The sequence below is a fragment of the Ictidomys tridecemlineatus genome, chromosome 7 (genome assembly GCF_052094955.1).
Source record: "Ictidomys tridecemlineatus isolate mIctTri1 chromosome 7, mIctTri1.hap1, whole genome shotgun sequence".
NCBI lineage: Eukaryota > Metazoa > Chordata > Mammalia > Rodentia > Sciuridae > Ictidomys > Ictidomys tridecemlineatus.
The window spans coordinates 185122813-185149320 of NC_135483.1; the positions used below are offsets into that span (position 1 = coordinate 185122813).

The 26508-nt window shown below is 39.9% G+C and overlaps 1 protein-coding gene across 4 annotated transcripts in view; it reads right to left on the reverse strand.

The window, feature by feature from the left end:
- The window catches only part of Wdfy1 (WD repeat and FYVE domain containing 1), a 46104-nt gene that overhangs the window by 18425 nt on the left and 1171 nt on the right, over positions 1 to 26508 (reverse strand). For 2 of the 4 annotated variants that reach the window (XM_078018086.1, XM_078018087.1), the window contains exons 2-4: positions 11847 to 11914; positions 6891 to 6964; positions 2007 to 2061 (exon numbers count right to left, since the gene is read on the reverse strand). In XM_078018086.1, the coding sequence (XP_077874212.1) occupies positions 2007 to 2061; positions 6891 to 6964; positions 11847 to 11914 (197 nt within the window). Of the gene's footprint in view, positions 1 to 2006; positions 2062 to 2265; positions 2357 to 6890; positions 6965 to 11846; positions 11915 to 26508 lie in introns of those variants that run through there. The other 2 variants (XM_078018089.1, XM_078018088.1) reach the window with 2 other exon arrangements.

Sequence of the window (26508 nt, forward strand, 5' to 3'; positions counted from 1 at the left end):
GAGCTTACTTTGCCTCATTTTAAAACTCCCTCATTTAACCAAAAAAAAAAAAAAAAATCTCTGATTAGTCCTCCTTGTATTTTTTAAAATGTTATTAGTCAATGAAATGTGAAGGTCCTAAAGCAGTACAAAACTATGCAGCTTTATAACTCATAAAGAACTTTGACAAACAAGATATAGAAAAAATGAGATCAGTAAATAAATAATTGGATAAAGAACTTAATGGCAAATTAAATAATTTAAAAAGGAATTTTCTTTAGAGCAACAACATTGATCAGGTACAAAATACATGGCCTCCAAATGTCTAGGTATATGTTTCATAAAAAAAATTATAGATTCTTGATTTTTCTAAAGATAAATCTACCAGTGACAGCTAAAAATTCAAAGTTGTTTCTGTCACTGTAACAAAACTACAATGCTGTGCATTATTCAACATCGAAAGACTGTCCTTCATTGTCACAAAAGGCTCCACGCTGAAATGCCAAGTTCAAGAGTGCGGTCATTATTGCCTCAATTTTCTGCTATCTTAAACTTGGAACAGATGGACCAATACTCAAGAAAAAGCAATTTGGCCTTCTTAGTTAAGTTCAAAAATTTCCTTCCTGTACCCTGCTATTAAATCAAAATTCACCAAGATAGAACATATACCTAAAACATCCAGACTCCAATTTCACCTTGATCCATTAGTATGAAATTTAAAATTTGGGTTGTTATGCCTCCAGGCAAAGTCTCCAGGAACCTTTACTTGGACTGATAGTGTTATGGTTTAGATATGAGTTGTTCCCCAAAAGCTTGTGTATGAGACAATGCAAGACAGTTAAGAGGTGCAATGATTGGTATATGAGAGTTTTAATCTAATTAGGGCATTAATCTGCTGATGGAGATTAACTAGGTGGTTAACTGTAGGCAGGTAGGGTGTGGCTGGAGGAGGGGGGGTCAGCAGAGCATGCCGTTGGGGTATATATTTTGTCTTTGGTGAGAGGAGAAGTTTCTCTCTGTTTCCTGGTTCCAGGTCCTTGGTTGCTTTCCTCTACCACACTCTTTGGTCATGATGTAATGCCACACTTTAGCCCCAGAGCAAGGAAGTCAGCTATCTATGAACTGAGACCTCTGAAACTGTGAGCCCCAAATAAAGTTTTCCTCCTTTAAAACTGTTCTTGACTGGTTTTTTGGTCACAGCAAAAAAAAAAAAGAGCTGACTAAAACAGATAGGAATCCACAACTTCATCAAATTGTTTTGGTTTTGCAAATTCCATCCAAAGTTGAGAACGCTGAGAACTTGCTTTTGATAAATGTAATAATGTCTAAATGTGCAAGACTGAGAAAAACTGAGGAAAATGTATATGCCACATATTTTTTTAAAGTAAAGGTGCTTATAATTCAATTAGAAAATAGTACAACTCCCTGGAAATATGAGCAAAATCATGTTAAGACATTCCTGAAAGATGACATAGTCAAAACAAAATAAAGCTTAAATAATTTTCAAATTGAGAAACTTTGACTATCAAATGCAAAAAATGCTGGACACACTTAATGAGCAGACAGTCTCAGTCACTATGTATAAGATTGTAAAAATTGACACAATTGCTGGGAAGCAGTTTGCAAAACAGACCTAAACCATTACAAGACTTTTTAACGTTTGATCCTGTTATTCCACTTAAATAGATGTAGTCTGATCAGAATCTCTCTCTCTCTCTCTCTCTCTCTCTCTCTCTCTCTCTCTCTCTCACACACACACACACACACACACACACACACACACACAGTATATAGTATGTGTTATCAAAACATGAAAACAGTGCACATGTCCTTTTAGAGAAGATGGTTAAATTAAATCTCATACACATGCCCAATATATAAAATTTTACATATTAATAAGCAGAAAAGAATGATAAATAACTGTGTCTCTCACATAATTGGAGTAAAAAAACTGAAAAGTTCATGTGAAAACCTAACTTTGATCATAAGAGGTGACTGCCAGTTTTGTGTGTGTATAACATAATTACCTGGGTAGGTCTTGATAAAGTTCATTTTATTAAAATCTTCAGAAACATGAAATTCCTAAAAGTAAACATATGGAATAAGAAAACAGTTATGTTTTAAAAACAATAGGAACTTAACTTTCAAAACAAAGTAAAGTCTACTACCAGTTGTCATAAGACCTGGGACTTAAGATGAGCAATTTAGGGATGATAGGAACTGTTCCTTGGCCCACTCCTCTCCAGGGCCTCAATGAAATGAATAAATCAAGGGCTGCCGACAGACCTCGCACTTGTATCCACTTGCTCCTCCACAGATGAGTGCCATACATAACTTCTCCCTCTAACTGCAAAATTTTCTTAATTTGCTCTCTTGGCTATACCAAAACAAAACAAAACAAAACAAAAAAATCCCTTAGGACAATGTATAGGGAGCAAAACTACAAAACTCAGAGTTCACAATTACAGGTAAAATAAGGAAGGCACTGGGGATTCCAGCAGTTTAATGTTCAAACATATCCCCCCAAAAGTAAAAGTTACAGATTGTGGATGATCTTCTTTTTATACTCCTGCATTTTCCAGATTTCCTATGAACTATATAACTTGAAAACACTAAAAAATACATAACTTTTTAAATGAAAAAATAAGCTTCAACATAAAATGGAGATAATACAAAACTCTCAAAGAGAATCACTAATTAAGAAATCTATTGATCGATGCTAAATCATAAGTTCTTAAAGGTTTAGGTAACATGGACATTATGCATTGTTGACTGAACAGGGCATGATAAAAAACCACCCAAGTCATAAAGACTTCCTGGTCTCCACCTTACTTTGCAAAGTACAAAGATGGATCAGCATTGTAGGTATTAATTGATATTGGATGGAAAACCAACAGATCAATTGCTAACTAAAGCTAAGTTGGGTTTAAATCATCCTTTCCACTGAAGAGCCTTGGAATCTCAGGTGCTGTCCTGTAAATGCAGAGTCGACTCTCCAACCAAAAGCCACCAGAAGAGTTTCTGGAGAAAGAAATGCGTGGCCACTGCCACCTCTGGAAAAACCACGTGAAAGCTTGCACTTAACAGCCTCTTGTGTTACGTGTGTATGCCCGTCATCATGATATGCCTATAAAATGTCCAGCAGATCTCTGCATCCACGACCACATCACGTGCTTATGGGAGCCCCTGCCACCTGCCTGCTGCAGTGTGAAATTCTTTGGAGGGAGCCTGACCTTCCTCCTGCCTCTTTCTTCTTTGCCCTTAAGTGCGATCAACGCTTCTTTTATACTTTAAAAAACAAAATGAACACGACCAACAATGAAACTCCTTTAACTATACCATACTTGTCCCAACCTTCCAGCCAAATGCTTCTCTAAAGACCATCCTGCATTAACCACTCTCGGGCTTTCCCTCCTGGTCACTCCTCACTCCACTCTTCTCCAACATGGAAACGCCTCTCCCTGCTATCGCCAGCTGCCTTCTGGTTTATGTCCTGATCTCAGCCTTTCTCTGCTGCCCTTGCTACTAACCTCAAATGACTGCCTATCCCTTCCACCCGGCTTCCATGGCCGGACTGTTCTGGGCCCTTTGTCCTCTTTGCCTGTTTCTGCCCCGGTCTTTCTTAAAGGCTTTTTAGTCCTCTGACTTTCCCTTAAAGCACTCTGGGATGAGACCCTCTGCTCTTCTTCATGCACCTGCTATCCCTAGTTTATGTCAGTTACTTGTGGCACACTGGGCCAACAGACATCAAAACCCAGAGCATTATCATGCCCCTGCTTAATGGCTCCCTGGCTCCCCGAGGTGCTGTATTTCCCCAGCGCGTTCAGTCCTCGGACTCACCTAGGGCACTTGCTAAAACACAGATGCCCAGGCCCCTCGTAATTGATTCTGAAGCTGTGGACCTAGCATAGAGCCAGGGAACAGGTATTTTTAAAGTTTCCTAAATGATTTGTGATGACTATGCAAGTTTGAAATGCTTGGTCTGTAAGATGTAGTCTAAGCTCCTTAATACCATACTCAAGGACCACCATTTCTCCTCATCCCTGGGCTCCAGGTTTGTATATCCAGTGCCAACTCTGCACTGCCATTTGGAAGAGACAACATGGGTATCTCAAACACATGGGTGACTCCTCTCTCTTCCTTCTGTCTCCAACTATCCCACCCCTTCAAGCCATTCCCTTCACAGTAAATGATGCCACTGCTCAAACTAAAATTCTGATGTCACCTGACTTCTTCCTCTTCCTCCCCCAAAACCCAACTTATTACAGATGCATTTAGGATGTATCTCAAATCCATCTGCTCTGTCTGCCTTCACCACCACCATCCTCTCTCTCAGACTGCTGCATCAGACTGACTCCCTCTTCTATTTTGTTGACCTTCAATCTACTTTTGCCCAATAATTACAGGGACCTTTTAAAAATGTAATTACATCTTATCATTCATCTGCTGAAAATCCTTTAATGGCTTCTCACTGAATTTATAAAGAAATTTAAAACTATCCAGATATATAAAGCTCTGCATGAGCTGGCCTCTGCCTACTTCTTCAATGGCGTCTGGGGTCCCTCCCTGTACCAGCATCCCCCAGCCATGGTAAACTACACAAATCTCCAGGCACACAGAGATCCCTTCTACCTCAAGTCTTCACAAACCATTCACTTCTGGAAACTCTTCCCTGGTTCTCCACAGGCTTGCTGTGTGACAAGGATGTCAAGACAATTCAATTTTAAAAGAACAGTCTTTTCAACAAATGGCATTGGAATAATTGGATAATCACAAGCAAAAGAACGGATATGGAATCCTTCTGTTAAGGTTTAGATATAAAGGGTTCCCCAAAAGCTCATGTGTGAAACAATGCCAAGAGGGTTTAGAGGAGAAATGATTGGGTTATAAAGCCTTAACCTCATCAATGCATTAATCTGCTTATGTGGATTAACTGGATGATAACTGTAGGCAGGCAGGGTGTGGCTACAGGAGGCGGGTCACTGGTGGTGTGCCTTTAGGGTATATATTTTATCCCTGGTGAGCAGAGCTTAGTCTCTCTGCTTCCTGGTGCCATGTCCTGAGCTACTTTCCTCCTCTACACCCTCTATCAGGATGTTCTGCCTCATCTCGGCCCCAGAGCAGTGAAGTCGATCATCTATGGACATCTGAAACTGTGAAACCCAAATAAACTTTTATTTCTCTAAAACTGTTCTTGTCAGGTCTTTTGGTCACAGAGGTTAAAAAAAAAAAAAAGTTGCTTAAAACACTTTCCTTACACCATATGTTAAAAAGTTAACTCACAATAAAGTAAAGATCTAAATGTAGAAACTACACTATGAAACTTTTAGGAGAAAACATAAGACTACAACATTATTCCTATGAAAATATAATGTAAATAATCTTGTATCAGGTAATGATTTCTTAGGTATTGTATCTAAAACACACAACGAATAAAGGAGAAACTAGAAAAATTAGACTTCATCAAACTTAAAAATTGAAGGAAATCCTCACTATGGGCAAAAATATTTGCAATCATGTATCTAATAAGAATTTAGTATCTAGCACATGGGAAGAATTCTTACAACTCAATAATAATTTTTTTTAAATGGGCAAAGGGCTTAAATAGATACTGTTCCAAAGAAGATACACAATGACCAACAGACATGTGAGAAGATGCTCAACATCACTAGTCAGTAGGGAAATACAAATCAAAACTACCATGACATGCCAATCTGCACCCAATACAATGACCATAATATAAACAAAATAAAGCAAAACAAAACAAAACAGAAAATAATAAGTATTCACAATGATGTAAAGAAACTGGAATCCTCGTGTTTTGCTGGTGGGATGTAAAATGGTGCAGTCACTTTGGAGGAAACTTTGGTGGCTTCTTGATGTTAAATATAGTTCCCAGCAATTCCATTCTCATGTCTACCCAAAAAAGCTGAAAAATGTGTTCATATAGAAATTTATATACTATGTTTACAGCAGCATTATTCATATTAGCCAAAAAGTGGAAAATAACCCAAATTTCCAGTAACTAGTGAACAGATAAGCAAAACTATCTATGTAATAGAATACTGTTCCAACACACAAAAAGGAATGAGGTAACGAATTCAAGCTCCAACATGGATGAACTTTGAAAATACCAAGTGAAGAAGACAGGAATAAAAGGTCACACATACTGTATAACTCTATTATACAAAATATCTAGAACAGACAAATCCCTGTACTCAGAGAGTAGGTTATTGATTGCCAGGAGCTGAAGGAAAGGAAAATGATTGCTAATGAATATGGGGTTTCTTTGGGGGATATAAATAATCTATAATCAGAGTGTAATGGGTGCATAGTCTCATGAATATACTATAAAAGCATTGAACTATGCATTTTAAAGTGGTGCAATTATGGTATATGACTCATCTTTAAATTATAGAAAAAATAAACACACACAATTGGACCCATAAAAAACACCAGTCTATATAGACTGAAAATTTACATATCTGGTCCTTCATCAGGGGTAGCTTGGAAATCACTGCCTTACAGAGTTGAGTTGCTGGAGGAATAGCTGGGGGTTGGACTTGTTCCCCATCCCTTCTCTCACAGACACATGGAGACACGTAGGCTATCCAAAAGATGGGAGATGCTACAGATCTCATGTTCACTGTATGAATACAATGCATGTTTATGGGCATCCTAAGCACCAAACCATCAATTATGACAGCCATCTGAGCTTTGTAGAAATAGCTTAAAATTAAACATCAATTAAAATTAATGTTTTTAGATTTCACATCCATGGAAACTGATGGAAATATTTTTGTACCAAATAATCAGACATTCACTGTTGACTTTACTTAAACTATCCCACATAAGTAAACACAGAAAATCAATATAAAGAATGTAATGAATACTTCCTGGAAGTTACGTACCATTACAGCTCCGTTATCCTGGCCCACGAATATCCGTCTGCTATCGTGATGGTAAGCCATAGCAGAGCAAGGGGCTGCCAGAAAGACAAACACCACATTATCAGCAAAGCTAAGCCTTTTGAGTCATTGCTCAAAGTACATTATTATTAAGAAGAGCTATATGATTTAGGTTTTTAGAAAAAGAGCAAAATGTTTTATGAAAAATAATCATATAAGTTGAAAACCTAAAGTTCTCTTTGTTGCTTCAGTTTTAAATTCTAATTCTGTAAATCTTTTCAATTATTCTCACAATATTGGGCAAAGTGAGCCAGCACAAAGTTTCATCTGATGGAAACTCCTATTTATAGCCTGGGAAAAGTCTGGCAACAACGGCTTACAGTGCATGATCTGATACATAAACGCTTCATCCCATTACCCTTCCCAAAAAAGGGTAAAAAGTTGCTGGAATCTGCAGAAAAAGGGGTTGCCAGCCCTAGAATTCTCATCCCAGAGCATATGTGAGCATGCTAGGAAAGCCATTCCAGGATAATTATTTTCTCAATGGTCAAAATGCTCCCTTTTGCAAAGACACACATGACCTGGTTTGCAGGAACTGTAGTTGTGAGGTATAGATAGGTTCTTTGGCCCCAGCAGTTACCCACCCGGGATAGCATCTGCCTATTTTCCTGTACACCTCCCTTCCAGTGGATATCTCTCTCTCTCCCAGAAACCATGGGCAAGAGAATGAGTTTCAGAAAGGAAAAGCTTCAAATAGTCTTATGTTAAAAATCAGAAGTGAAGTGATTTAGAAAATGGGAAATTTAGAAAAAGAAATGTTTGGGTTCATTTCTTTTCATTTCTTTGTTCAAAACAAAGAGAACTTTATGTTATCAACTTATATGATTATTTTTCATAAAACATTTTGCTCTTTTTTTAAAAAACCTAAATCATATAGCTCTTCTTAATCATTCTAGCCTAAAGAATTATAATCGCAATGGAAGAACTAAAATATAAAAAAAAACTGCATGCCAGGAACAAGACAAAACAAATGAACTTGACTTTATTTTGCAATAAGACTTCTCATAAAAAAAGTAAAAGAAAAAAAATCATCCAAATGAAGCCAACCATCTGAAATAGTTTAAGTTTTCTTGCTGCAATGACTGACAATCTACACCAAAGAAAGAAAGTAATCTATAATACTGGACTGTACCTAAAAGCAAAGACATAGCCCTCGACATGATCAGATCATAGAAAGAGGCTGTTTTAGTTGCATTCAAGAACTATGTAGTTGAATGGTAGAAGAACTATGTAGTTGAAAAGGTACACAGAAAACATGACCAACTTGAAGCCCTCACACCCTAATCCACCATAATGATGCTGAAGATAACAAAGAATGGTCATGTTTAAGAAGTATAACCATGAAGATACATGTGAATTAATATGATCAAAATGTTCTTCAATTACCATTTGCAAAAATCACTATGGCAAATCAAATCATGCTTTAATGATTTCAAAAGTTCATTATCATCGTTTTACTTGCTCTTCTGTTGGTACGAGGTCTGGATGCATTAGTTTTAAGCTTCTTTTCAATGATTTTGATGCTCACCCCCACAACAAACTACATAAATATTGAAAAACGTTTCTTCTGTGTAAAGCTTTAATGTGCTGAGTAATTTTATGAGATTAGAGAATTTTTGTTTAAAAAAGAAAATAAAAAGCTTCCCAGTTTATTTTTCATATAATGATATCCTGGCTTTTTTCCCAGAAAGGAGTTTTCTACTGAGATAAGCAATAAATACTTTAAAAAGAAAGGAAAGGTTGGATATTCCTATAGTTTTGGAAACAAGAAAAACACAGGTCATCTTTCAAATCAGTGGACTTTAAAGAAGATATCACTGTAGTTCAAAATCAGATGCTTAAAACTCAGACATGAGCACCAGGTGCAGCCTGCTCTATGTTTTGTTAATTAGTTCTTTGGTGTTTTGGGAATAGAGCCAGGCTTTTTCATTTATGTACTGGTTATGACTGCTTTCATGCTACAATGGCAGAGCTAAGTAGCTGTCACAGACTGCTGCACAGAATCTAAATATTTACTGTCTGACTCTTTGCATAAAAAATGTGTGGACCTACTCCATAACTGTGGTGGACAGCACAGTCTGGGAGTAGTAAACTCACATGGATTGGAATTCCAACCACAAGTCATTGGTTTAATCTCTCTGTCCTGTTTCCTCATCTAGAAAATATAAAAAATAACATCTATCTTGCATAGCTGTGTTATGATTTCATAAAATTACATTACCAGAAAAAAAAGGCATGAGGCACATAGTAATACTGAAACTGGGAGTTACCATTTTTCCTTCAGCTATACCAGGTTCTGAAAGTGATTTGTGTTCGGTGAATGACATTATGGAACATAGTTATACTAATGCAATGATGTACGAAGGCCTGGCTTACTGCAGGCTCCATTGGAACACAGGCAAAAGTTTAAACTGGTGTACAACCACTAAAACATACTAAACTGCAATCAGCAGATAGTTCTTAGAACCCAAAACAGCAATGTTCTTGTATGATAAATGTAATTTTGAAATATGACAGCAGTTATTTCTCATAATTCATCCACTATGTTTTCTTCTGGTCGTGTTCTGGCAGTTTGGCCATCTCTCCTTCCAGAGCTGGAAACTACTTTGAGAAGGAACAGTCTCATCAAGTTAGGGAGGGACGGGACCAGAATGAGTCACAGCCATGTGCCCAAGATCTAACAGACAAGAGAGGAGAAAGCACACACTTCTACTGCTGGGGTTTTCTAGGAGAAAATAGCTAAGGAATTAAAAACTAAACACAGAATATAATCCATGTCAATCTCTGTCTCTATTCTAATGAGCAGGAACTTCAAGGGTGAAGACTCAAGGAGATTAAGCTTTGACCAAATATGAGCTATGGAGGGATGGGAGGAGTACAGCAGCAGCTCTAACAAGACTTTCCAAGTGATGACAAGATAAGCCCTGCACTGGAATGAGTTCTTCCAGCTGCTGCTCTCTCCAGCTATCAAGTCTATGGCTGGGCCACTGGGAAGTAAGGAGTTACCTGCTAAGAGCCACAGCCAAGTAATATGATGCATGGCATTTTTGGTTGAAAGGTGACGCCAGCAAGCCATTAAGATGATATGATTATGTTAAGATGTGCATTCATATGAATATTGGACTCCTGCTGTCCACCTCGGCCTGCTACAGACTCTTAGAGAGTTCCCATTGGTTGGAGAGGTACGGTAGGAGGGAATTCCGGAGGAGGGACTTCCTGTAGCAATCTGGGAGAACACCCCCTGGGTCGGTTGGCAATCTTCCAGGGAGCATACGGGGCATTGGCGGCAGTTTCAAAAATAAAGTTTGTTCCTGCTTGAGTGGCTCATAATTTTGTGCCCAGCCAGACTGCAGCAGTTACCAGCTCTGTTGTTGTTGGGAACTTGGGGGCCTGAATATCATACCATCTCTCCTGTTTACTTTATCAAACAGGCTCCATATGCACCTGTATTGAACATCAGCCACTCTGTATTTCAAGGTAAGAAATCAGAGTGAGAAGCAAAGGTTAAGCACTCCAGAGGATGAGTGGACGTGGTGACAGGAGGAAGGATGGCCTGGCACAGAAAATTCTGGTCAGTTTTCAATTAGTCTATATATTATGAGGTTTTCTCATTCCTTTCATGGCAGTTACCTTCATAAAGTATTCTAAAAAGTCTATTTCACTTTCACTTAACGATTAGAGAAGTTATCAAGCCATCCAAACTATTGGTAGAAGGTAGAACAAATGAAAATTTTGATTAATTATTAACTTTTTGTGAAAATTAACACAGGACCCAAACACTGCATACTCAATTGAATACATGTACAAATGAGAATGTGCTAACTAGGGAGGTGCTTAGATGATTAAAACTAAATATAGGTAATGTGCTGAATAACTGGCCGCTCTGTGTTCCAACAAACTCCACTTCATCAGTAGCAAGCCATCGAGCTCACACCAAATCCTTTTTTTCTTTTCCTGGGAAGTCGGCTGAATATAGAAACCCTTCACGGAGGAAAAGCCTTCACTAAGAACCAAAGCCTCAAAGAAACCTGCAGCTACAGATGTCTTCTGAACAGCGGGATTCAACCCACATTTGGCCTTGGGTGACATCCAGGCATTCTTTAATGGGCTTTGTTTTCAAGAAAGTCTGAAGAAAAGAAGTGGGAGAAAAGGATGTTGCTTAGATTTGCTGTGACTTTGTGTCACAACTCTGTCTTTACAATCATTCAATGGAAATGAAACAGACATTCTGGAAGACTGTATAAAGATTAACTATAGTCAAAGGATGACGAAACCTTACAATGCCTAACACACTGGAAGACTACTTGAAACCTGACCGTAATTCATCAGGCCAGGCCACAGTACCTCCTCTCGGGCCTACAGGGCCTCTGAGTACATCACCTGGGCGTCTCACTCTGAATTCCAGGCGGTTTTAAAGTGTCCACGCAAAGTTTTATCTTCTAGATGCATTTTTAGAACATACCTGACTACTGAGAAAATTCTCTACTTAGAAAGTGAGGCATCTTAGAGCACTTCTCTCTGTGGTATCAGAGGTGGTCAAAGGTCAGACACAGGCTGTCATAATCATGGGAGCCTGCAGACTGCTCTTTGGTGCCAGCATCAGGTACTACTGAGGACAAGCTTAACGAATGAAGGTTGGCTGAATTAAGACAAAGGAAACCGGGAAACGGGCCTTTCCCTCCACCTTTTTTTCAGTTTTGCTCACGTCTACTTTATTAGGCCAGTGGTCCTTTACAAAACACAAGTTTTCCTGTAGCTCATTACAGCCTGTCAGAGGTCTTTGGCAACTAAGAAACTCATTCTGAAATCTAGTAGCCATTTTTAGTCAGACATTTTGAAAGTTAAAACATCAAGGACATTAGAGGCAATGTCCTGAAGAGGAACTGGTCTGTGACTTACAGGCCATTGTGTGGTAAATGCTGGGCCAGTACTGGCCGCTGTCTCTTTTCAGCCATACTCGAATGGTTCTGTGGAGAAAGAAAAGAGTGGTCTTTAGAAATACTGTCTTCTTTTGTATTCCATAAAAACTTATTTTTTTTAAATAATGTTCAATACCATCTCCTAACTGACCTTACAAAGCTAATCAAGTAGACAACCTGGACAAATATACATATATAAACATACACCTCTACAGTAGATAGTATGTTACATATAGTACATATACTATATATACACAGTTACATATATGTGACCATGTATGTTGAGTTAACAAGAGCCTAGGAGTCAGGATTTCAAGTGACTTTAATAATGTGGAAATGTCTTCACATAATGATATACAAAGAAAGCTGAGAACTACTAATTGTTTTTCTTGGTAAAACCAATTGTGTGAACATAGTAACTCACTGAGTAGCAGTCACCAAGGAAAGCAGCGGATCTGAAGGGGACGAAAATGTGTGTGGAGAGGTGGGAGTTGGACAGGCCGTGAAGGGCCACGCTGACTCACCAACGGTTCTCCACCTACCCATCACCCCCGCCGGAAGGAAATCATCCCACACCACACCTCTTTCATCAGAACATGCACAGACCTGAGGAAATCCTGCTTGAGTGCAGGAAGATGACAGTGACCAACACAGGCAAAGCTTAACATCCGAGTCTCCTGCAAAAGGAGAGAACACAGGGACAGTCCCCCTGCTCTGTGCTCCAGAACTTCTAAGCTCAGGCACTGGCTTGTCACCTTTTTGGGGGCTCTCATTCTGCTGGTACTTGCCAGCTCTGCCTTTGCAACCACTCACAACCTTCTCATCATCCATGGTCAACTCTGCCACAGTCACATTTATACGTATAATAGCAACAGAGACTCGCTCACAGGAGGTGCTGAATAAATGCTTCTAACTTTAAACTGAAATATATCAACACCAAGTACTGATACACACACACACACACACACACACTATGTGTGGTGTGTGTGTGTGTGTGTGTGTGTATTCCCTTCCCTTTTCTTTCCCTTTTTTTATGTTCAAGACAAGTAAAATCGGTTTTAGAGATGAAAACATCAGAACAGTGGTGGTTGCTTCTGAGGAGGAGGCAGATGGCAGAGATGTGAGGAAACTTTCGAGAGGAACAGCCAGGCTCCAGAGATGGGGACCATGGGTGTACACATGTGCTGGAACTTGCTCCACTATGCTTAAGATGTACGTAGACTACTGTATATGATTAAAAGGAAACTGAAACTAGAGGGTGACTTTCATTGATCCAAATAAGTAAGGTGGCGTGGCAGCGCAGTGAGCTAATGCTATTTTGCATGTGAACTGGTTAAAGCCTCAAGGCAACTGTGAGCTGATCAAGGCTTTAGCTCCAGCTACCAGTTCATAAGACACGAAGAGGACAGAGGAACATGTTGAACACGACAACAGGGCTGCGTTCACCAAAGCAAGACTGCACAAAAGTCTATAGACAAATGTCACTGTTCTGTTCTAAACAAATAATAGTTCCTCAATATCACCTTGGCCTGACTCCACGGCAGCTTACTCTCATCTTCCTCCTGGGCTCTGTCCCTGCTCTGCTCTGGTCCACTGCTATTATATCAAATGCCAGCTGCATATCCCCAGCAGCCATGCATGTCACACTGCTCCTGTGTTCAGCATCTACCGGTGTTTTTTGCAAATCCAGGGTTCAACTGACAAACTTAGTTCATGTGACTTCAATTCAGGCCCTGAGCTCTTGCGAAATGTCCACTCAGGCTAAGCACTCAGTCCACCTCCCTCACCACCCAACGGAGAACCTTTCTCTCCAGACTGTGCTTTTCTAGGCAGATGGCAGGATGGGTGCCAGTTCAGCACAACTCTTTCATCTAAAGAACCAATGGGAGCTTATAATGTGATCCTTAGGACTGAGCTTCCAACATGACCTTACTTATGCTGACTACACTCTGTGTTACTTCAAGCAGAATGCATATGATACATTTCAACACAGCAGATGAAGCCAAAAGAGGTGTACAGAGAGGCCAACTCCCAGCAGAGCACTAAGTCTATTCAAGGATTCCCCTCCATGTCCAAGTACATGGTAACACAGGCCAATGCACATCAAGGTCAAGGCTTCATGTCAAACCATTTCCAGTTCACCAACTTCACTTACCAATTTGTACAAGGATCACCAAGGGTTAGACCTGACAGCTACTTGACACATTCTAAACCTCTGAATCCCAAAGGTCTTAGGTCATGAATGTGTAGGTAACCCAGATGACTGAGTAGTGCATGCTCTTCCCTCTTCCCTTGGAAAGGACAATATTCAGGTAACAGAGCCCTGCTGTCAGAAGAAATCTTAGAGGTCACCTCTCCATCCAATCACTGAACCCTGAAAAGTCAAGTTTCATACACCTTTGGAATAATAAATAAATCAGCCCAAGGTCAAAATGGGACTTACTAGACCCCAGCATTTGGAGATAGTCTTATTTTCTTTGTAGGACAAACATCAGCATACAACTTGGTCTGCACAATCTGGATCCAGCCTAGGACCTGACTAGCAAACTGAGAAATTAGCCTTTTTTTTTTTTTTTTTTTTTAAAGAGAGAGTGAGAGAGAGAGAGGGAGAGAGAGAATTTTTTTTTAATATTTATTTTTTAGTTCTCGGAGGACACAACATCTTTGTTTGTATGTGGTGCTGAGGATCGAACCCGGGCCGCACGCATGCCAGGCGAGTGCGCTACCGCTTGAGCCACATCCCCAGCCCTATACACATTTCTTCAAATGTTTCTTCTGAAAACTGCTTACCACATCCAGGCTGAGAGAAGGCCACCCTAGTCTGGGAATCAGATTCCAAGTTTAGGCCTTGACTTTGGCAGCTGGCTCTACCTCTGTATCTACACCTTCCATCCCGCGTTCCCTTCCAGCCTCTTCAAATCAGACTCTTCCCCCTTAGGCACTGCTAAATCTTCCACTTAAAAGATCAAATCAAATTAATGTTAAGTTTAAGCCCTAACACCCTAGTATTCTTAAGACTCTACCTATTAAACAGCGTTGCCTAATTTCTGTGAGTGATATAACAATTTGTTTTATATATGGTCAGAACATTTCTCACTGACTTAACAAATAGCTGTAAAAATAGGCTTATGTCAGGCTACTTATTAGAAAAAATTGATAAGTTCCAGACCAAAAAAATTACTATTTAGTAAACTCAAAACAAAATCTACCATTCAATAATTTGAAAGCAACACATTAATATAGTTTAGTCACATTTTACCAAATGCAAACTTATTTCAAATTCTACAATGATATTAATAAACCATCTAATTACCAAAGTGTCAAGATCAGATGGTTTTATTTTTACATAAGCCACAATATTTTGTGCCAGATGAATGTCTAAGCCACTCTCTCCACAAAGATAAAATCAAACAGCTGAATTTTTCCTTCAGTATTTTGACAACTTTACTCCCACACACCTAAACTCATTTTACATTTTTCCTGTCACTTATTCTACCCATTTTTATAGTGGCTGGATCTTCTTTGATATTCCAAGATCATGTCAATCTGAAAAGCAAATCATTCCTTAAAACCACAACTTTAGAAACATGTTCATTCTTTACCAAGTTCTATTTTCAAGTTGTTTGAAAACAATAGCATGATGTTTTTTCCAAAAGGTACTTGGAAAGGAAATGTGCCTTTTTTTTCCCCTGAGGCTGTATAAGTGGTTTCCGAATCCCCCCATGCTGCTCTCCCTGTGGAGGGCTTCCACTGTCAGGTCCTCCGGCCTTCAGTATAACACAGGGGATCTCACAAGAGTTGGTAACGCTGTATGCACCATAACTGCAGTGTACGCAATGCTACCTTCCCTTCATTTGCTAACTGCAGAACTGTTCAGGATTCACATGTTTTCCAGATAAATGAAATGACAAAGTTAGACCATATTTTGTTATTTTAAATATGTCAGACTAAAATGCTTTTATAATATATTGCTATGCAGGGATAAGTAAAAAGCAACTCAAAACAGCAATGAAATGCCACTTCTAGGGACCTCAATTTTTGGTCAGTGTTAATTAACTCTTAGGCAAGAATTTTGCTCCATATGGTGAGAAAATTCATACTTTCCTGATAATAATAATGACACAAAAATAATGACAAACTTTGATTCAGGAATTTCAGTCTTAGAATTGGTTCCAAAGAAATTATTTAATAGGGAAAAAAAGAACCACACATTTAAAAAGTTCCTATATGCATTAGTAAGGAGTAAAAATTAGGAGAAAAAGGTTAAATAATGACATGGGTTAATAATATAGTAATTCATTAGCAAACGTAAGATACTATATTATCCATTAATAATTTATATTATAATAATTCATAATGCCTATAGCTTAGTTATTAAAATAGGAAGACCTAGAGGCACAGGAAAAAGTTTATGAAGTGTTTGGTTTTTCTTAAAAAGAGCATATTATAATAAAATTATACAACTAAATTGTGTGTCCACACCGTGTCTGCTCCAAAGGCCATGGGGACCCTGATCAAGAGCAGGAGGTAAAGAAAGGGAACGTGGTGAGACAGACAGTGGCTCGGGCTCTCATGAAGAGGCAGCAGACAGGAGAACCGCAGGGTCCTCCTGACCTCCCCAGCAGGCCAACGATCACACACTTCACAATGAGCCCAGGAGCACTGAGTGGCTCCGCTCTGTCTGCTGTTCGAGTGTGGCCATTGGATTCTAGATGTAAAAAAGGTCTACTCTCTGAGTGTCTGTCTATGTCAACAGTGAGAGCAATGAGGCTGAGGAGAACAGCTGGGGTCAGTCTCAAGCTCCCGTGTAGCCAGAGGCTCGGAATCAGGGGCGATTTCAAGTACACTGCAGCCACTTTCCTTCTTTAATGAGCTTCAGCAGGGCCGCTGAGGACTCTCGCTCTGTAGTCTGCGCTGGCCTTCACTGTCAAGTCGTGCCCGGGCAGGCTTCGGGGTCTGGAGCACATTCTGCCAACAGTGAGTCCACCGGGAGTTCAGCCCTTTCCATGGAGGACAGGGCAGAGGGGTGAGGGAGCCCTGACCCCAACCGGGAGACATGGACCTGGACACAGCTAGCGGTACATGGGTAGGCTGCGGTTTGACAGGTTCATTCCCAAAGGAGCGAGAGCAGAGGGAGGGCCAGCAAGGCTGGGCAAGGAGGTCAGATGTAAAAACGCAGGGAAAGAGAAGACTACCAAAAGGCATGGGGCTCCCGGGCCTAGAAGACAGGGATAAACAAGCATCCCTGCCGAACTTCAGAGATTCGCTGCAGTGAACTGCCCTGGCACAGACAGCCGACCTCCTGCACAGACTGCATCAGGATTCACGCAAAGTTTGTTGAGAACAAGATGCCTCATCCCCGAGGATGACCGACACTGCTGCCTCCACTGTATATGGAAGGAGGCAGGAGCAAGGAGAGGTACAATCCTAACATCATACAAACCAACATCAGCCCTACACTGGACTGTCTGACTCCATTTAGTAGTTCTGTCTGATTAAATACTAAATAATAAGTACAATAATTTTTATGAACAACTTTTCAGAAAATTTCACATTTTATCCTCCTAAAAAGGCACTCCAAAACAAGAAACCTGAAATGTTCAATTATGTTTTCCTGAAATAAATCCAGAGTGTGGAAAAGTCTACTTCTAACTTCAAAATTCAAAGAAATCCTGACTTTGGTGCTAAACAGGAATGGTGATGCCAACACAATCTCTCACTAACTCGAGTTCTAGATTCAGCTCCAGCATAAAATACAATACATATATGCTTGTGGCATATAAAGTGCAAAGTATGGGCTCAATGCTTTACCCCTCTTTGTACCAGTCCCTGTGTAATGTACTTTGCTGTTCTTCCCATCGTGAGGTAGAACCTATTTCCCTGACCCTTGACCATGAACTGGCTGGTGACACTTTGGCCAAGAGAGTGTGGCTAAAGTGACAGAGGCCAGTTAGTGAGCAGAGGTTTTGCCTGCTCTCCCTCCCTCGCCTGGAAGCCTGCCACCTCAGATGAACCAGAAGGGCAGCCTTCGGCAGGAGGAGTCATGACATGGAAGAGAGCCCCATGTCCCAGCTGAATCATCCTCAACCAGTCTGTAATCAGCTAACTTCCAAACAAGTGAAAGAGACCCAGCTGGTCATAAGCATGAGTGGGCCTTGGCTGGGTCACAAGGACTGGAGACCCAAAGGCTCATGACAATAACATACACCTGCTGCTTTACTAACTCCATATTGTTCTGTTACATAGCAAGAGCTAACTTATACAATGTTATCTGTTTCAAAGAAATAGTAGTGTACCTTTAAGAACGTTTAAGACTGACCTCAAAAAAAAAAAAAAAAAAAAGCATTCAGCATTTACTAATGCCCACGATTTCAAAGTGCGTAGTAAACAAATAACTGTAATTTAACTCTTCATGGAAATTTAGACTATCCATTTTGCACTGATTCTAATTTGAATCCTTGGATAGAAAAAAAGTTACAAAAAAAGCATAGATGAAGTCACTACTCTTAAATGCCGCATTATAATATTTATCATCCTGTCTACAAAGGTTTATGATTCTGTATGCTGTTTAACCTTCCTACAGATGTATAAAAAATAGACTTAAGACCACAGTTATGATTAAGTATTTCTTCCATGGAGATTCATCTTTGATCAGCTAGAAGACACGCCTCATGCTCAGAATAGGAGAAGGGACTCCTTTTCATTTTTTCCAGTCCCTTTGTCAGATGCTCTCAAAGAGTTCACTAAAAGCAAGGTTACTTTAAGAAATCATCAAGCCTTTAAAGTCTCATCTATTTAAGTTATAATAAAGTAGAAACAAAACTAGATTCAAAGAATGATATTTCTTCTGAAAAGCACTGGCTCTCAAACCAGAAGGCAATCTTGTAGGATTAATGATTAATATTTTAAAATCTGCAATTTCACATACATTTGGATTCAATACATATTTTTCAGTAGTCTCTGGCTGAAACCTCAAAAATTATGCCCACACTTAAGTGGTCTCAAATAGCGCGCAGGTATTTTTATAAAATCACAAGGCCAAGTTCACCTCACCTAAAGCATCAGCTTTTCTAAACCTAAATATCTTTAATTTTTTTCTTTAAAACACCTTAATTACCCCAAAGTAGAAAAATTAAAGCACTGGTTATCTTTAAATTTTACACTGCCATAACACAGACACTTTTCAACTAATTAAAAACAGAATTTCAGCAAATACTATATGTTACAAATTAAGACGAAGGTCCTGATTTCTTTTAAATGCTGACTGACCAATATTAATTCTGAGGAAAGCTGACTGGCCACTCATAAGGATGCTAACACTGTTTCACATCTTGGTATATCTCCAAACATTGCTGTCACTTACAGCATAGAACATATTTTTCCTAGTCTGACAGTACCTCCAATGGAAATACAACAAAATGTGTAATTCTGGTACTCTCGATGGTTGCTAGAACATTAAGATGTTAGCCTAAAAGAAGAGGAAATGATATGGTCATCAGTGCGATCCACTTTTATCAAATAAATAGCAATTTCCTTCCAACCAAGTTTCCGGAACTCTGACCTCTTCATTTCTGCAGCCAGTCTCATTTGGTGACAGAGGAAAAACATAGTTACAGAGTTAATTCTCTAAACTAAAAGGCAGAGAAAACGGTCTCTTTCTGCAGAGCAGAATTAGACTAAGAAAAATTAAAATGTTCACCCTCTCCTACAATGTAGAGAAGAATACCAGACAGCCAGGGCCCGCGAGGACCAGGCAGGCCTGCTGACTCCATCTCCGGCAGAATGTTATCCTGGGAGGAGCGTCCCTGCCTGTACCCAGCATCTGCATTAGCCCACTTCACACCCACCCCAGAAGTCAGGGGGATGACTTTCCCATGTGCAGATGTTTTCGTTTTGACTAAGAAACCATTCCTGCTATAATCTTTCACTGTTAGAATCAAAACACTGGTGGATTCCTATGCCACCAAAAGACTAACAAATCATCCCTAGCACTGAAGAAAAGGAATAATCTAGACAGGTTGGAGTCAATACGGTTCATGTAACACTCAGAAGACAAAAAACAAATTAAAAAGTCTCAAACTCTGACAGCCTAGAAGTTGTAAAATGTGAGGCTAAACTAACCCTGGGAAGCACAGTTTGGGGTAGTGAGAACCCGTAGCCCGTTTTAAATTCTGTCGCATGCTTCCTATTCCTAACAGGTAGGTTTACTGTCTCCAGCTAACACTGGAGACACTACTGTGAGCTTTACACTGTTTTAGGTACTGGAAATTTTTTTAAAGCCACCATTTAATTAGTAAACACAAACACATTAACTGGATACAGGCTATGCAGACAGACAAGATAAATAAATCCAAAGCAACAATAATAATATCTGATTAAAATTTATTAAGCATAACCAGTAAGGCACTAAGAGTGCTGAAGAAAGCCCAGAAAGGACAGAGGATGATGGCTGGTGGCCGGGGAACATTACTCAATGGTGGAAGTGGAACTTGAAGTGGACCAAGAAGGTGAAGTGGGGCCTGAATACCAGAGAAGGGAGGGGAGGTGCCTGGAGGGGGAGCCATGTGAGTCAAGGCATCCAGGTAGGGAAAAGAACAGATGTTACTGGGACAGAGCACATGTTGGCTTTGCAGGACATGAAAGAACCACTGAGAAAGCAAAGATAAGCGTGGAAATCAAGTTGGGCAGGGACCAGTTCTAAGCCCCCAAAGTTCTTTTGCAGACATGATGAAATAAGGAGCTCATGAAGGTAAACAGGGAAAAGACATGACAAACGCCACGTTAAAGACATGAGCTTGGCAGGACAGATTCAAATGGAGCCTCCCAGAAGCTAAAGAAGCCACATAAATGCTACTGTAGTGCTGGAGGTTTAAAAAGAGGGTCAAGAGGGGATGAGGACAAGCGCTTGGGGAAAGACAGCAGGTGTACAGAAAAGGGTTCCGGCAGCAGGCTGCTTGCAAGGTTAGCCCACGGCTTGTGTCTGGGTTCTTAGATCTCCAGAGAGTTCTCAACATTCCTCAACTAAGAAGAGTGGCTCACTGTGCTTAATGTTTGTACAAAACATATGGCTTATGCCAAACCCTGCTTTCCATAAGGAGTCTGAAGTTTTGGTACAGGCCAGGAAGAGGGCACCTACATAACTGTCCTCCAGTAAAAGCTTTGCACATCAAGTCTCTGATGAGCTATCCTGATAAACAATATTTCACATGTGTCATCATAATTTGATGCTGGAGGAGTTCAGCACATCCTGTGGGACACCAAAGGGAAAGGACACTTGGAAACCTGTGCGTGTTGCCTCTTGTCTCTAGCCATGTGCTGGGTTGATTTCATGTCCCTGGACTATCATAAATCACAGGTGTGAGTACATGGTCTGAGTCCTGTCAATCAATGAGCCTGCTCTTGGGGATCCCTAATAGCAGGGGAAGAAATTGATTTCTAAGGGAAATTATATGGCTGACATAACCAAAAAATTAAAATAAAGAAAAGGCATGTCTTAAAGACATTATAAGAATTTAGATTTATAAGTGACTCCCAAATGACACTGCCCTATTCAGGCAGGAAATTTTTTATTTTACTCACACACAGAAATACAGAGGAAGAAGAAACATCCTGAGTTTCAGATGATATCAAAGTAATAAAATGGAAAATCAATGGGAATAAAATAATGTTAGTTAACATTTGAGCTAAGCACTATTTTATGCCCTTTATTCTATTAATTCATCGACTCTTTACAAAACCCTATAAAGTAGGTACTCTTACTATTTCTATTTTGCAGATGAGAATACTATGGCACAAAGAGGTTAAGCACCTTGTCCAAGGTCACATGACTGGGATGCAAACCCAGGCTCTGGGGCTTCAGAGTCGATGCTCTTATCTCTGCTATAAAAAGAAAATGACTGTAGCAGTGAAGGGTCACTTAACAATAGGGGAATAAATGCACTTCCACCCAGGCTTCCTGTCTTCTCACTTCAGCTTACTTTATAACACAAATTGAAGGATCTACTTTGGGGCATTACATGACAACTAAAATACAGCAGTTAACACTTGATTTTCTGTATAAACTAACAACTTCCACCTATGCCAGGATTCCTCCTAAGCATAATGCTTAAAAATCAAGCAGCTTATTTAGGATTATGCCGCATTAACCATTAGTAAATGTACTGTTTTTTTTTCCAAAACTAACTAAATATGCTTAGAAGAGGAAACAATTACATTAAATATCTGATGTATTTAAAAAAATAGAAAGATGCTACAAAAATATTTGAAAAGTTGGATTTTTGTAACCTTTATCATTTACCAACCTGTGTGCAACCTCATAAAACATTTGAAAACACATGAGATCTATCTTTGTTTGACTTAGGCCAAACAAAATTGAGTCTCCTGCAGAAACCAATCTTGGCCTCCAGTCCCCGAAGCAGTAGTATAAGAAGGATCATCTCCAAACTATTTTTCAAAAATGAAGAGAGCCAGCCCATAACCTTAACATGTTTATAATGGTTTACAATAGAGCTTGTCCCTTTTAAAAACTCTATCATTCAACCAACTGACTGTTTAAATGTTTGTGCAGTTCCAGCAAAGAAGTCCAAGAAAGCAATCTGCCTAGGAAATTAGCTCCTGCTGCCTGGCACACTTCAGTCCTGTTCTGAAAGCACAGTCTCACTTTCTGTTTCCCCTGTCAGAATGCAACTGCTGCAGTTCAAATTCTTAAGCTTACTACTGAAGCTATCTTGGTGGGGGGTTTTTGTTTTTGTTTCTGAAGTTTCCTGAAGAGAAAGACAGTAAAGACAATAACACTTCTTTCTTGATTCAAGAGATACAACAAAATGTTGTGAATTTATCATTCTTACACTTTGCTCAAATTCAAAAGCTCAAATTTTTCTTTCCCAAGCTCAGGCAATTGAAACTACAGTATATATGTAAACTATAAAATATATATATATATAATATATGAATTTAGGTTTAAGAGAAGAGTGAAGTTTAAGCAAAAGGGCTTAAGGTATTTATCACTCTGAAAAAAAAAACAAATGAATTTATGCAAGAAATTAACACCATTTTGTTAATTTTGTTCATGACATGTTACACTCAAGCCAGTTTCTAACCAGTGCCCTAAATTCATTGCCCCATCCACTAATTACCTGTCCAGATGTGATGTAATTAGCCTTAATAGTCCACACTGACTGATACTGTTTGGAGGGTTGACTGCATTTAACTGTCATTCATAGTTTGGTTTTGGAAATAGGTGGGTATGTGTGAATGACCCTAGGCAAATACATCCCAGAAGCAGAATTTTAAAAAGGGGAGGGGAGGGAGAGGAAAGGAACAAAATGTAAAAGAGTATTCTCCCCCAAAGCAAGTACTTGACAAATAACTCTCCTTCCTTGTGGAATAGTGGTTCTCAAAGTGTGATCCCTGGACCAATGGCATGACCATCAAAACCACATGGGAGCTGGGCACAGTGATGCATGCCTGTAATCCCAGTAGCTCAGGAGGCTGAGGCAGGAGGATCACAGGTTCAAAGCCAGCCTCCACAATTTAGCAATACCCTGTCTCAAAATATACAAAGATTTGGGGGTGTGGCTCAGTGGTTGAGCACCCCTGGTATCAAAAACTCAAACCAAAACAAAACCACATGTGAATTTGGCAGAAATACCAACTCTCAAGCCCCATCTGAGTTTCCCACTCAGAAACTCTAGGATGTGGCACAGTAACTCTATCAAGACCTCCAGATGATTCTGACACATGCTTGAGTTTGAGAATCATCATTCCAAAGAGACCAGAAAATGCACACATTAGGCCTAGACCAATCTCAGTCTCAGCATTATTGCCATTTGGGGGCTGAATAGCCCTTGACCGGAGAACCATCCTCTGCATTCCAGGCTGTTAGGCATATCGCTGACCTCTCCCTACATTCTAGTAATATTCTCTCCCCAGTCATGACAACAGGAAGTATCTCCAGACATTGCCAAAGTTCCCGGGGGCCAAAATCATCCTTGGTTGTGAACCACTGACCTAGACTTTAGAAAAGTGGGCACTTATTTCAGGAAGACCATTAGATCTTTCACTTTTCTAATCAGAATACTCTTAGCTCTCACTAATGATAGCTTTTATAAAATGAACTCACTCAGCTGCACTCTAAATCTGTTAACAGTTACATTTCTAAGGATTAAAGCACAAGTTGTATATAAAAGGTACAAGTCAATTTTCCTTTAAACTCTGAAAACTTGTAGAAAGGATCATTAAATCATGGCAAAAAGCAGATGCACACATTTTACACTTGCTGCTAGAGCAGTCACTGGCTGATACCACCTGAATTCAGTTTCTCCAAAAGTAGAGAAAAAATGAGTGCACGGCAAAGAGAACTGGGTTCAAATCTCAATCATGTCACTTTAGTGCTATGTGATTTAGGGCAGTGACTTCATTGTCCTTTGTGCCTTAGTTGTCTGACTTATCAAATAACCATTACACTATGTTCCACAATGCTCCCAGCAAGGCCTGGGACAGTACCCTTAGCTAAATGCGTTGCTATTTCCACAGTAAAAGAGATGAGTGTTCACAGTGCAAGGGATAAAGTTCAGAGACGGTCTCATCTGTTCAGGTCAGGTTTTTGTATTAAATGAGTATTCAGGTCCAACTTACACACACTTTTGACTTTCACCATGTACTGAACTTTGGAACTGCTAATATGACTTCCTAGTGGAGGGGCATGCACACTGGATACAGTAATATACATAAGGCCCAATTCTGTACTTGTAGGGAGAAGGGACCCTCAAAAGACTAGCCATTGTTATTTAGAAAGTACAAATTCAATCACGTTATCTGATTGTTTTGAGCACTTTGATGGCTCTTTACTACCTACAAAATAAAGTCCAAATTCCTAAAAGTGGCACACAAAAAGGCCCTTCCAAAACTGGACACTGGCCTTTCCTCTTCTCCGTCCTCTCTCCTGTCCTTTCTCATGCCATGGCCACCCACACACCTCTTGTTCTGGCCACCTAGAAATAGCTATGGTAGGACATGCAGACCTTTTCCACGGACACTCCTGGGAAGGAGGAAGACCACTTCTGAGGATGTCTTCCAGGAGATGCTCCTTGAACCCTGGACCCAGACCAAGGAGCCCCCTCTTCCTCTGTGCCTTCCCATCACCCTGGGGGATAGGCCACAGAACCATCTCTTCACTCCACTGTGTAGCCCTTGGGAAACAGAGATTTCTACATCACACATGTACCAAGGGCCCAGCACTTGGTGTGTGTCTGACACACATCTGGAGGAGTCAAGGTCAGTGTTCTACTTCCTCAGGCATACATGCTAGCTTCCTCAAGTCAAGCACCATAAATATCCATGAATCAGAGGTTACGTGAGGGCAAATACTGTGGCTTTTGATCCCTGTTGTTACCCCAAGGGCCTGGTACTCAATAAATACATTATCCCTAGATACATGAATGAATAAATGAAGAGTACATCACATATTTAAAATAACGTGAAAAACTCATCAGTGGCACCACCAACAACAAAAAAGCTCATAACCAGGTACTTTCATTAACTTTCTTAAATTTTAAGTGTGGCACCTACTGAAAAGGCTTTCCTACTTCCAAGGAAGTTCCATGGGCCTGAAACACACATTAGAAACTTGAGGCACAAACCGTGTCACCGGGCCAGCCATCAACCAGAGCCCTGCAGGAACAGTGGTGCCCCAGGGGAAAAAAGGAGCTGATCCAAGACTCCCCAGAGCAGCTTAGTGATCACTTTCTATAAAACATTTATTAGCATCGCTCCTCTCCAACAGTCTCAAATATTCAGCAATTTACCTAACATGAAGGAGTCATGAATAAACATTCTACTAAATAAAGACTGCTAACTTTTATAGTGTATCTGCATCTATGTTCATATCATGCAAACACCCTTATTCTGTCCTTTGTCTTTTCTACATTCCCATCTTCTCCTTATTTCTCATGTACCCCTTTGTGCTTATTCCCTTCCTGCTTCACACACCCACACCCAGGTCCTACTAATGGGTCCCTACCTTGTTGTGGTCAGTTAACACAGAAGCTGCAGGAAGAGGCTCCTGCCTGCAATAAACTTACTATCTAGTTGAGAAAAGGGTCCTAAGCTTATCCAGAATTGAAATACAAAGGCCAAACAAGAGCTCAGGGTTTTAGGGTTTCTCTTCCCATTCAGGACAGGCCCTCCATGTCACTCACCTCAAAAGCTATAACTACAAAAAGCAGGACTCAATCTTCAACAGCAGTACCTTCCATCTTCCACAGAATCTTTTGGCTTTTGGCACATCACTACCTAAGACTGCTTATTGTATCAACAAAAAAAAAAGTTCACTCAATAAACACTTCCACATTCCCATGTGAAAGCCACTTACACATTTAAGGTTTTAAAGATGCTCAAGTTTTAAAACAAGTAACATTGTTTCAGTAACAGTTACCATGCCCTGAAGACCAGTGAGCAGAGGGAAGTCTTGGGTCATCTGACTTCACGGAATGTCTATGACTCAAAGTAACTAGTTTCACCTTCTTGGCCTTAGTTTCCTCTTGGATAAAATGGAAAAAAAAAAAAAAACTGGACCAAATCAATGTTTCCCAAAGTGTGGAGGGAGTCCAAACCAGGATATCTCAGTAGTACAAGACAGGTCT